Source organism: Spodoptera frugiperda, chromosome 20 (assembly GCF_023101765.2).
Source record: "Spodoptera frugiperda isolate SF20-4 chromosome 20, AGI-APGP_CSIRO_Sfru_2.0, whole genome shotgun sequence".
Lineage (NCBI taxonomy): Eukaryota > Metazoa > Arthropoda > Insecta > Lepidoptera > Noctuidae > Spodoptera > Spodoptera frugiperda.
In genome coordinates, this window is record NC_064231.1 from 2,742,501 (window position 1) to 2,754,531 (window position 12,031).

General features: G+C 35.6%; 2 protein-coding genes across 2 annotated transcripts in view; one reads left to right on the forward strand and one right to left on the reverse strand.

Annotated features, from left to right (window-relative positions):
- LOC118264678 (zinc finger MYM-type protein 1) overlaps positions 1-226 on the forward strand; it is a 2,728-nt gene extending 2,502 nt beyond the window's left edge. The window contains exon 2 of the mRNA XM_050701186.1: positions 1-226. This exon is cut by the window's left edge and continues 44 nt beyond it. Coding sequence (XP_050557143.1) covers positions 1-162 — 162 coding nt within the window. The 3' untranslated portion in view covers positions 163-226.
- An 819-nt stretch (positions 227-1,045) lies between these two features.
- Positions 1,046-12,031, reverse strand: part of LOC118282251 (uncharacterized) — a 44,909-nt gene continuing 33,923 nt past the window's right edge. Inside the window, exons 2-4 of the mRNA XM_035603239.2 lie at positions 7,854-7,912; positions 3,578-3,778; positions 1,046-3,194 (exon numbers count right to left, since the gene is read on the reverse strand). Coding sequence (XP_035459132.1) covers positions 3,003-3,194; positions 3,578-3,778; positions 7,854-7,912 — 452 coding nt within the window. The 3' untranslated portion in view covers positions 1,046-3,002. The remainder of the gene's footprint in view (positions 3,195-3,577; positions 3,779-7,853; positions 7,913-12,031) is intronic.

The window sequence follows — 12,031 nt, forward strand, 5'->3', positions numbered from 1 at the left end:
ATAAAAAATTACTTAAGAACTTCGATGGGACAAGAACGGCTGTCAGACCTCTCACTATTGTCCATAGAGGTAGAAACTTTAGAAAAACTAAAATCATCATCAGCCATAAATGATTTAATAAATCAGTTTGCCGAAAAAAAGGCAAGGAGAATGAATATTTAAAATTTGATTTTTATTTGTAAAATGGTTAAATTATGTTATGATAAATAAATATTTCTTTTCACAATTTTTTTTTCTTTTGTGAAAAATCTTTACCCCCAAACAATATAAGGGCCCCCAAACAATTTTTTATACGGGGTCCCGCCAACGCACGCTACGCCACTGGTAACAAAATACCCATATACATCAAGAAGCACTGAAGAATACAGGTAGAATAGAATCTCTACATAAAGTTTCAGCTTAATATACGTTTAAAAAAAAATTGGTACCAAATACTTGGTGTTGCATGATTCTTTATTTTAAATCATCATATAAACGTGTCACTACAGGGGTCACTCGCTATTTACGAAACATTTTACAGGTAGATTATCTAATTTGGATGTTCGGTTTCTGGAATTTATACATATAAATTGGAAAAAATCATAACTTCGTACCAGGAAAACATGAGTTTAAAAATCCCTTCCCGTATCGTTTGTCTTGTCTAGAAACCGTGCACTTGATATGTGTACCCCCTTTTTGTTACACCGTGTATAATGTGACTACTCTGCAAGTTAACTCCAGCACCAAGTCAAGGGCTCATGTCAATAGTGATAAATTATGTTCTAACAACTTTTGTGTAAGGCTCCGGTTTTTTTTAAACCATCTTTGATGCCGGTGATTGCTTATCATCAGGTGGTCCGTCTGCTCGTTTACCGGCTTATTCCATAAAAAGGTTCTTTGAAAAACTTGTATTAAGTACCTATAGGTAGATTTTACTTTAATACCTTTAGTTTATTGCCTAGCAAAGAATTCTGCGTTTTAGAGAAAGAATAGACGAAAATTTAAGAAAATACATCCTAAACGGTCACCCGGCCAAGATGAGTTTGGAAATAAATAAAACACAAAATTTTAATTATAATAAAATATTATTATATTCAGTTCGTGTTGAGTATCAAAACAACATTAATTAAAATAATTATCCAATATATACACCTATAACACTTAAAATTACATTTTTATGTTTACTGTACAACAATATAAAGTTAGAACTCCTTCCATGAATGGCTGAGATTTTTAAAGCATAGTTTCTATCTCTTTCTAGTACTTGTAATTTGAGAGTGTGTGACAGAGATAGCTAACATTGCTAAAACACATGTTTGTAGTTTATGGTCATGAATTGAAGTCAATCTCCAAAAACGATCAAGACGCCATCTACCGAAAGCTAAATTGGAGAGAAAACTTCAAATTATGACCACAATCTTATAATACACATTGTAAATCTCAGCCATATGATAATCTCAGCCAGATATTACGCCTTTAATCTTCACTTATTTTTCTTTTTTTTTTTGTCTTAATTGAATTTGTTCTGAGAACACTTCTACCATCTATATTTTTATAATGATTATCGTGAGACATACTAAATTAACTAAAAAACACGGTTTACTCACGTACATTAATCGACGCTCCGCATCTACGTACGCTGCTTATAATGAAGAGTCCCCTCTGCGACTCGAAACTAGTAGAGCTTTTCTCGATTAATGTACGTGAGTAAGCCGTGAATTTTTGGTAACTTCTACCATCTTAATATAAAACCGTTCAAAAATTAGAACGTCGTTTAAACCAGAGACTATTATGTTAAAGAACAAATATGTCTTATATACAATCTGTCTTTGCAATGGATTTCCAACTTTATTGCAAAACAATAAAGCATTCTTTTAAGAAATCTGACAGATTGGATAACTTCAGTATTGATATGATTGGTTTGTATGTACCTATGTTGAGTTAGTTTTATTTATTGGAAGAGCTGGGAAGAAATAATTGGCATATTTTAGATATATTGTAGGAGCATGTATATTGATAATTGCTAAACTACAAGTTTCACCGTTATCAGTATTGACTCATACACATAATTATTATAACAGAAAGACTACCAGTGTCTCCACTCGCGTTTCCAGGATAAAATCTATCTCTGCACCAAATTTCATTCAAATCTATTCAGGAGTTTTTAAGTGTAAGAGCAACAAACATACTTACATACATTCTCACAAAATTTTGAAGTAGGATAATATTAGTAGGACTTTTTGGGGATAGGCAGAACCTGGTTTAAACGACGCACTTTAGTCAAACAAATTTTAGACGACGGTTTATAATAAAATGGATCTGATGACTCAAAATTGTCTGTAGAGGCTTTATCAGGTAGAAGTTTCTTTTAAAATTCGTAATGTCAAGCTATTTTCAACTCTATTCCTTTTGTAATAAGTATTACATACTATCAGATGTTCCCATTCCAAGTGTGTGACTCAAAATGCATGTGATTATAAAAATATCTTTGAGTAAGAAGTATATAGGAACAAAAGACAATACATAATTTGCTACCACATTTATCAAAATATAGGTAGCTAACAGTTGTTTGAAGAAAAAACTTCAGAATTTTAAAGTACCTTAGGTATTAAAAGACCCAAATTGTGAATATAACTAGATAAAAAGCAATTCACATTAGATTCTCTTGGAATTCATTATTCTTATAGAATTTAAATATAGGCGCCTGGCACTTTCTTAAGAGCAACAAACATCGATGTGAGAATGCTAATACATTTCTAAAGGCACTCCGAACAGGAACACAAGTCCAAAAAATAGTAAAGCTTAAAACTTTCCTTTGCAGTGAATTTCTAACAGTGATAACACAGACAGAACATTTAAAGCTTGCTAGTATCCGATAAATGATTATTAATTATCTATCTACAAGAGATAACGAAGTTTTAAACTGGTCCGTCTCTTTTTCCAACAAATTCTATACAGTACAACTGTACACAACAATTTCCAAATAGGCATTCACAAAATAGTCCATTTTTATCTAAATTATTTTAACTTAAACAGAATAGTTTCTTCCAAAATGATTTTTTGCCGTGTCTAATTGGCAGGCCCGCCAAGATGGCGGCGTCGAAAGCGTCCTTCAACTGTTTTCTTGTTTTAGCTGATGTTTCTATGTAGACTGCGTCGATCTTAGCTGCTAATGCCTTCGCCTCGACTTCTGTAACGACGTGCTCGCCTCGACTCTGAAATGTAAAATTATTCCAGTTTAATATCATGTGTCTGTGTTGGTATATCAAAAGAGATGTTTTCAGGCTTTAGGTTACTTTTGGAGTAATATAATAAAACTATGCTCAATGAGAGATGATGAGATGTCTACGTATATATGAATTAACAAAAAACATAGCTTAGTTGAGTTCATTTCCACCAGTGGCACACATGAAAATGATTAGTGGAAGCCAAACGCATCCACAGCAACGTAGCATAGCACATCTCTGGTGGAAAAGCACCCTTTAAAAGAGTAGGTCTCTTACTGTAGTCACACTTCAACCCCTTGACCAATACACTCGTCTAAATACATTACTAGTACATTCTTAGTAGTTAATTATAATATGAATAAAATATTCACCCTCAAAGTCTGTAGGACTCTAGAATCTTGCGCGAGGTCGCTCTGAGTGCCAACGAGTATGAGCGGCGCGTTCACGTTGGCCACAGCTTTGGTCCACCTCTCGGCCACCGACCTGAAGGTCTCCGGCCTCACCACGGAGAAGCACAGCATCAGCACATCAGTCCCAGGGTAACAGAGCTCGCGGAGCTCGGACATTGAATCCTGGAATTTGGAAAAAAATATGTTTAACTTATGATGTTTAACTTTGTTTTTATGGTATAAGCCAGTAAACGAGCTGACGGATCACTTGATCCCGAAACACCAGAGGCGTTACAAATGCGTTGCCGGCCTTTTGGGGTTAGGAATTTAAGGGCTGTTGGGAAATCGGGGATCGGAAAGATTGGGAAGGGGGATAATTGGGCCTCCAGTAGCCTCACTCCCACAACGAAACAACGTAAGCGTTGTTTCACGTCGGATTTTCCGTCGGCCCATTCGTGCAGAAGCATGGCTCTCCCACACTTAAAGTTTACCTAAGTAAAGGCAAATCGTCTACTAGTAAATCATGCAGTTCATCATGGGATGTATGAGATCATGGTCAAATCAGGGTAAAATCTTAATTTAAAACTATGGATTGGTCTCGGATATTGATTTCAGCAGTCAATGATTAAACAGAATGGCCAATGCTGACACATTGATCCGCGATTGTGTCACTATCAAAAATAAACCAATACCATGGTCCCTTGAAACTAGAGGAAAAAATGACGTTATAATGACTTCTAGACGGCCAATGACATTCTCGGATAAAGATAACACGATCTCTACAAGGATAAACAACGCTACGTAAGGCAAAAGGTATTCAAATTAAATTTCGGATCGCGAGACGATTTCAAAAAAGGGATAACTTGACTTATCATTACCGTAACGGTGCAACCGGACCGTGGCGCGTCGCGTGCAGGGTCAATGGACAGAACATTTGATAAGTAACTGTACCTTCGGCATAATTGTTCTGACCGACTAATTAACAATGATAACACAATTGTCAAGTCTCGTAAGACTTGTAACGAATCGATTTGATTGGTAGAAATGAATAGGGAAGCGTTTTGTTTGTTCTTTACCGGTCTGTTAGATAGACTGGCTGGTGGAATGGCCCAAAAAGTCATTGGAATATCCTCTTTATTTCCCAGTAAATGCCACTGAATGTCGGTGTTGTAAATTTAAATGCTGAATAAGTAAAAACTTTGTTGCATTACCTATTGTATTACAATGCAGGTAGGTATGATTTTCCCTTTCAAAAAACACAGATGGTGTATGTACTATGTACGCCGAGAAGACTATAAAATTGTTTAGTACATAAGTGTTAAGTTGCCAATCACTACACCATAGTATGCCCAGTGAAAGTATTGACAGCAACCATCAATTTGACGGTTATTTTGTGGTTACTGGTTACCGGCGCTTGCGCAACCCTTTGTACATAGATGGCGCCTTTTATAGTGAACTATGATTTGATATCGGGCTGATTGAAAAGATTGTATGTTGCCATCCACGGAACACTTATTTGGCCACGCTTCGATGAAATATTCTGTTGCATAATGTGGATGCTTGAACTAGTACGAGTAAATTGCTTACTGACCGACAGATTTTCACATTTTATATGGAGCTTATGAAAATATGATAAGTCATTGTAACTGACCGTTAGACACCATTGACATAAAGCAAGGGAAAACATGAGGAAATCTGGACTAAAGTATATGGATTTCATCTTAAAAGTTTGAAATTCCCTATTAAAATTGAGCAAGCGTGGTGGGCGATAAATATGCTCATTCCATTTTCGTGTGTGAGGAAGACTTTGCTCAGCAATAGAACAATTATATTACAGGCTGTGGATAGGATTCGTCCCATATTACCATGTGCCAATTAAACACATGAATAGGTAACTACACCCACTCTAACATAAATTATATATCGTACATATATACATATTATAAGTATTTATGTGTGTATGTATGTTCATTCGTTTTCACTAATGCCCCTGAGGAGTTTCTCTAATTTATCATACAGTAATATTACGTACGTGCGCATTTCACTTTCATTGTCATTCATACTAGAGATCTCGTATCATTGAACCGACGACATTGAGAAAATTCCAAACAAAAGAATAATTTAATTTAATTTATAATCCCTATGGTATTAATGTGAGCGTTTAAATTGTAGAATAATAGGAGAATTTGCTTTTTAAAAACAGTTGAAACGTTGCTGAAAATTCTTATTATAAAAGTCAGTCTCTCAAAGTCAAAGTCAAATAATTTATTCCAATTAAACCATAAATAAGGTACTTTTGAAATGTCAACAAATAAATAATAATCTGTCAGTCTGTCCGTCAGTGAAGCTAGGTGCTCATGTCTAACACAAAAACAGATAGGCTTTTGATGCTGTTCAGTTGGATTTCCACCACTACGCAGTCAAGTTTCTCTATGTATATCTCAGATTTAACAACAAAACGATTGGCCAATCGGTTGCGTTGCATTTCGAGTAAATAACTAAATAACCACATTCTTAAGTATTGCATGTATTTTGGCGATAAATTACTTTCGTCCGTCGCTTTCTTCGTATTAAATAAATAATTGAATAATGTGACTTGTTCGGATTTCATGGAACAGGACAGTGAGTGTATTCATCACATTTTCAATGAGCGTTCAATATTTCATGCGAGATTCACAGGAATCGAGCCATTCATTGTGATGCGACTGCCGGGAACGAATCGGTGTCCGCAAGTAATCAAACGTGAAAAACACAATAGACGTGGTCATATAGGTAATGTCAAATAATAACATAGATATAGGTAAAGCAGGTAGATATTATATATGTATATTATTATGTACTTAGATTTTACATATGTATGATGTAGTTTTAATATTTTCTTTAAGTAGACATTTTTAGATCTCTCTACGATGGTGATTGTGTTTGTTTCCAAAATTCTTGGAATATATTTTTTTATAGTATAAGCCGGTAAACTAGTAAATGGATCAGCTGATGATAAGCAATCGCCGCCGCCCATGGACACCCGAAACACCAGAGGAGTTACAAGTGCGTTGCTGGTCTTTTGGGGTTAGGAATTTAAGGGTTGATGGAATCGGGGATTAGAAAGATTGGGAAGGGGAGTAATTGGGCCTCCAGTAACCTCACTCACACAATGCAAGCGTTGTTTCACGTCGGTTTTCTGTGTGGCCGTATTAGTTAACACAAAGTTAACAAGTTAAAACGTTTCGTTTGTCACAAAATAAAGCAGGTTATGTCATCTATCACCTGTTTTATTCTTACACATGTGCACATATACACTATAACAATTTCTATAGAGAAACTGTGGGAATTCTTGTCCTAAGTCAGTGTGTCTATTGTCCATAGAAAAAAATTGAATCCGGCGTAGGAGGTAATAGATGAATACACGTGCTGGGTTTTTTTTCTTTTTTCGCATAATGCCACCTTTTTGTTAAATAAATATGGCGCTAGGCCAGGTGATGATGGTCGTGAGAACGGCGCCATCTTGTTTTGGATTTAAAAATGGAAATAACAATGTATGGAGAATAGTTTCTACGTTAAAAACAGTTTAGTAAAAGTTAATAGGTATTACGTGTGAATAATTCAGGTACAAAGTATAAGATTTGCAAATTTTAACAATAAATTTGTTTCCACGTGATTGTGGTCGCTAATCGATAAACTAATGATAGTGTGTGATGTTACTGATAATTCGAAATTATGTCACGGCTGTCGTACCTATGCGATAAATAAATACATACATAGTGAACTCATAAAGACACAAATAGACACAATTGAATTATTATAATATTTTCTTTAATAACTATTTTACTTTTGTTAGCTCATTTACTAAAAGCGAACGAACTGACCAGTGCTTTACAATTTGAAACATAAATGTCACTAGTTTCTTCGTAAACTATCGTATGATGTACAAAACCCTTAAGTACCTACTTTATAGGAGAGTCAGATACAAGGGAATTTGTTGTGCCAAATAAACCTTGAAAATACCATACAAAGTATACAGTATCTAGTTTATGTGGATTAGAAGCAATATTCTTTAATGGTATAAGTCGATAAACAAACATCACATCAGGTGTAAACAATCGCCGCCGCCCATAGGCTCCTGAAACACAGAGGCGTTACAAGTGCGTTGCCGGCCTTTTAGGGATAAGGCATTTATGGGTTGTTGGCGAGTTTAAGGAGTAATCGGGGATTGGGAAGATCGGGGGATGTTAAATGTAAAATAAAGTAGTAATTGGCTCACCTGTCCAGCAGTATCACAGATTTCCACGCAGAGCGGTCGGTCGTCCACGTCCACCACAACTGAAACAAAATAAAAACGCTTATTAGATCACTGAAACTTCAGACTTGTTAACAAAGGAAAATATAGGTACCTTTTTTAAATGTCCACAAATAAAGAAATAAGTAATAGTCTGTCAGTCTGTCCGTCAGTGAAGCTAGGTGCTGTAAGAGACGATACTTGATTGTTTGATAGAAAAAAGTATTAAAATTACCGTGGTATTGAAAACGAATTGGTTTTCAGTGGCATCTTAAACCTACAATTACAGAAACAAATTGAATAGGTAGTAAAATACTTATTTAATACGTTACTAGTAAAAGTAAGTTTGTTCTGAAAACGGCATAAAAAACGGTCTATTTTATTATTAGAGGCTGGCAATAAAACTGTTTTTGTTTAGTTTACGCAACATTTTCGTACCTGGCAACATGATTCAATGAACTACGTTTACGTTGTAGGTCGTTGTACAGAATTGTGTAACCAAAAAGTAATATTTTAAATGTCAATGTGAAACTGCGAACATGCTTTACAAGCTGCAAGCGTGGCTAAGTTAGGTAACCAACTTGATTCTTGTATTTTATTCCAACAATAGAATTCTCTGCGGTGTGCTAAGTACAGTGCTAGGCTATACTTAAACACTTACGACTTAGCACATCGATTTAAAATTATAATGGTTTGAATTGTCAAGAAGGAACTGATTCATTTTGTCATGTTTACTAGTTATTATGTTTTTTTTTTTATAACAAAAGGTTGCCCCATACTAGAATTTTCTCCTATGTCGTGGGTACGTTTACAAACATACAAGTTCACATACACATGACACCCAGACCTGCAACAACAATTTGTGGATCACACAAAGAGTTGCTCCGAACTTGCTACACGTTGCACGGCAGTCAGTCGCCCAGCACCGCACCAACTGCAACCGTGCAGTAGAAAATCAACATTTTTTTAATCTTTATTTATTTACAGGGCTTTTTCTTAAAAGAAAACGACACCCCGATTATTTGTAACATATTACATCACAAGTTTACAACAGACAAAAAGGAATAAATAACACGTTTATTACTATAATTAGACAATAATTATGCCCTCAAACGAATGCTTGATAACAACAACAAAAACACAGCCATAAAAGTACAAAGCAGAAAAAGAACAATTAAAAATAAAACACAATAATGTCAAACGGTGTATGATTTCTTTTTTTACAATGGCAACAGTGTCGCGACTCGCGACTGGCGACACCCGATACGTCACGTCACCCTCGTGCCGGATACGCGCGGTAAACAGCGAATGTCCGAACATCCTGGCTTTTGTTCACAAAACCTGTATTACCGCATTTACCGCCATTCGCAATTACTGAGATTACTGGCCACTCACGCCCGCCATGTTTTTGTTTTGTTAAGTAGAACCTAATATTTTGTTTTTGTTCGAATTTTTTTAGAGAATCTAAACCTGGTAGTTCGGAGCTGCGGACTATCTAGCGGGCATACCGTGGCTCCGGCTCAAAAAGCAGGAGAAAGAACGGGATGGTTTTTAGTCAGTAAGAGTCTGACTCTCCTGTAGCCTCGCCCAAGAAAAAGTCATTGGATGATTTTCCCCCCTCAAAAAAAAAAGCATGGTTTAAGTCTTCGACTATCTTAATGTTAAATGGCTAGAGGTTAATATTTTTAGGTACCATTTTTTATTTAACCTTATCCAGTAAGTAAAGTACTAAAGTTTCTAATAAAAAATGACCTGTGACAAGTACGACATAACCGTTTAATCACCAATTAACATTACCTACCGTAAACACGGGATTAAGTCAACCGCAACAAATGACAAATATTGTACAACACACAACTACAAAGTAACTGGACGTAACATTAAAAAAGTCTATTAAAAAGGAGGTCACGAGACGTTCATAAAAAGAGAATGAAAAAAGTGAAAAAAAAAAGTTTGAAATCGAGAGCGAATCAGGTCCAAAGTCCAGAGATGGAGTGAGTCACCACCGGAGTGGCAACAACCGTGACCGTACCTCACGAAGCCACGAGCCTCGTGTATCAGTTATGTCATTATTCTACTACTTTTATTGTCTTGTTTAGATAGATAGATAGATCACTAAACAACATTGAATACAGAATGTCTATTTCTAGAATCCTTTTGTAGTAGAAAATACTACAGAGAGCAATACTAGGTACATAATATTATTTACATTTTGAAACAAAGGCTCTTGCCGCAGATTAGCTCAAAAACTGCAGAATTGATTTTATGTGGTTTTCAGCAGCTATGCTGCAAATATTTTGAGGAATATTTAAGTGCATAGTGTGCATGCAGCTCTATGGGTGTCAGAGACCGCAAAACGGACAGAGTTTTGTTTATTTCTACTCAAAATGCAAGCATTCGTCTTCCAAACGGCATGTAAAATGCAAGATCTTGCTGGGAAAATTCTAACGCAAAATCCTATAGAGAAAAAGTCTTATAAAATGTGACATAACAAACTGTAGCTACAAATAAACGAAGAAACATCTTAACATAGAGAGTTAATTTCACTGAATATACTTAATAAGTAAATGTGGCAGACTGCAGACCATTTGAAGATGCGGGACACGAACCAACGACCTCGTGTCACAGAGAACAAAATAAACTGGTCTAGACAAACAAAACATTGCCTGGAGTTCACATAAACACAAGCATACTAAGTGCCTGGCACTAGAATTTTAGTAAACACTGAAATCTAGACCGTATCTGATGTAACTTTAGAATTGAAACTTGAACGTAGATGTTTTACATTATAAAATATCTGGGGTTTAAGCTGAGTCAGGGATTATGATAGGATGATTCCCTATTATTACGAAACCTTGTTTCAGTTTACGATAAACAAAAGATTATTTGGCTAGTGCCTCTTTTGATGAAAATTCACTGGCCTCTATACACTTTTTAGGTCTACAACGAAACGAAGTAACTTGAGTAAGTGCATAAATAATAAAGTTAAACCCTTGCCTTACTTAGCACTCCCAAGACCCCAACTTAGCTGTTTAATACCGTAAACAAACCCTCAATCTCAACACAAACAAGTTTGAAACTTTATAAATACCATCAAGTATCTCATATTATCACCATTTACTTAAAAGCTATGAATAAAAGATGCGACTACATTGCCATAAACATTTCTTTTTACACAAACATGTAATTCATACATTTACGTTATTTCTTCGGCCGCGCACACATAGATAAAGAGATAATCTAATTTCCAACCTTTACTTGCCATTTGACACGGTTCGTCGACCCTAGCGACCTCGTTTAGATGGCGCCACTGTGACCTTCCCAAAGTCCTATATCAACTTGACCTATAATCGAATAAAGATGTACCGACTCTAGTACGTGTAGGCGAGCATGAGTCAATGTTGCCATTTATAAAAACTATGGCAATCCTGACCTTGGATTTTTTTCTCGCAATGACAGATGAATCATTATGAAAAGGTTGTGCAGTTTACATGTAATAGATGTAGGCGATTATTACCTAGTTTTACCGAGTTGTCAAATCACTCATTTTTGTACAAAACTTTGTATCCACCACCTACTTTTGGATATTTTACAAACTGAAGATCCATAACAGCCTTACCGGTGCAGAAAATCTAATTGCATCTCCTACATTCTTACTGCACCTACTCTCGGTAACCGCAATACATCCACATCTTCTTGGCTATGCATTAAAATAAAGCTTATGATCATGTAGATTAAAAAGCATTGGTTACCCGTAGGTAGACCCGTAGACCGAACTATTGTGGTTATCATAAAAGCTAAAATACCGACAAGAGATCAGTCATGTTATAAGTGCTATATAACCCATACAAAATTGGTGTTGTGGTTTTTCTAAAAAATGATACAAATTGTGAAGTAAAATTATGAAGGCTTTTATTTCAAAGAATTTACATCACATTATTCAATCTTAGTTTGTATTGTAACCGAAGTTAGTCTATTAGGCATAGAGTTTAGAATCGATCGCAATCAGCGATAAGACCATCTATTGCATATTTATTATGTAATTTACATGAAATATGGAGTTCAATAAAGGTTGTTTGTATTTGTAGTGTCATACTTATCCTCTGATCCCTAGAGTCTTTAAGTAATTGCGAGAAAGTGTACAGTCTACTGCTACGTATCTT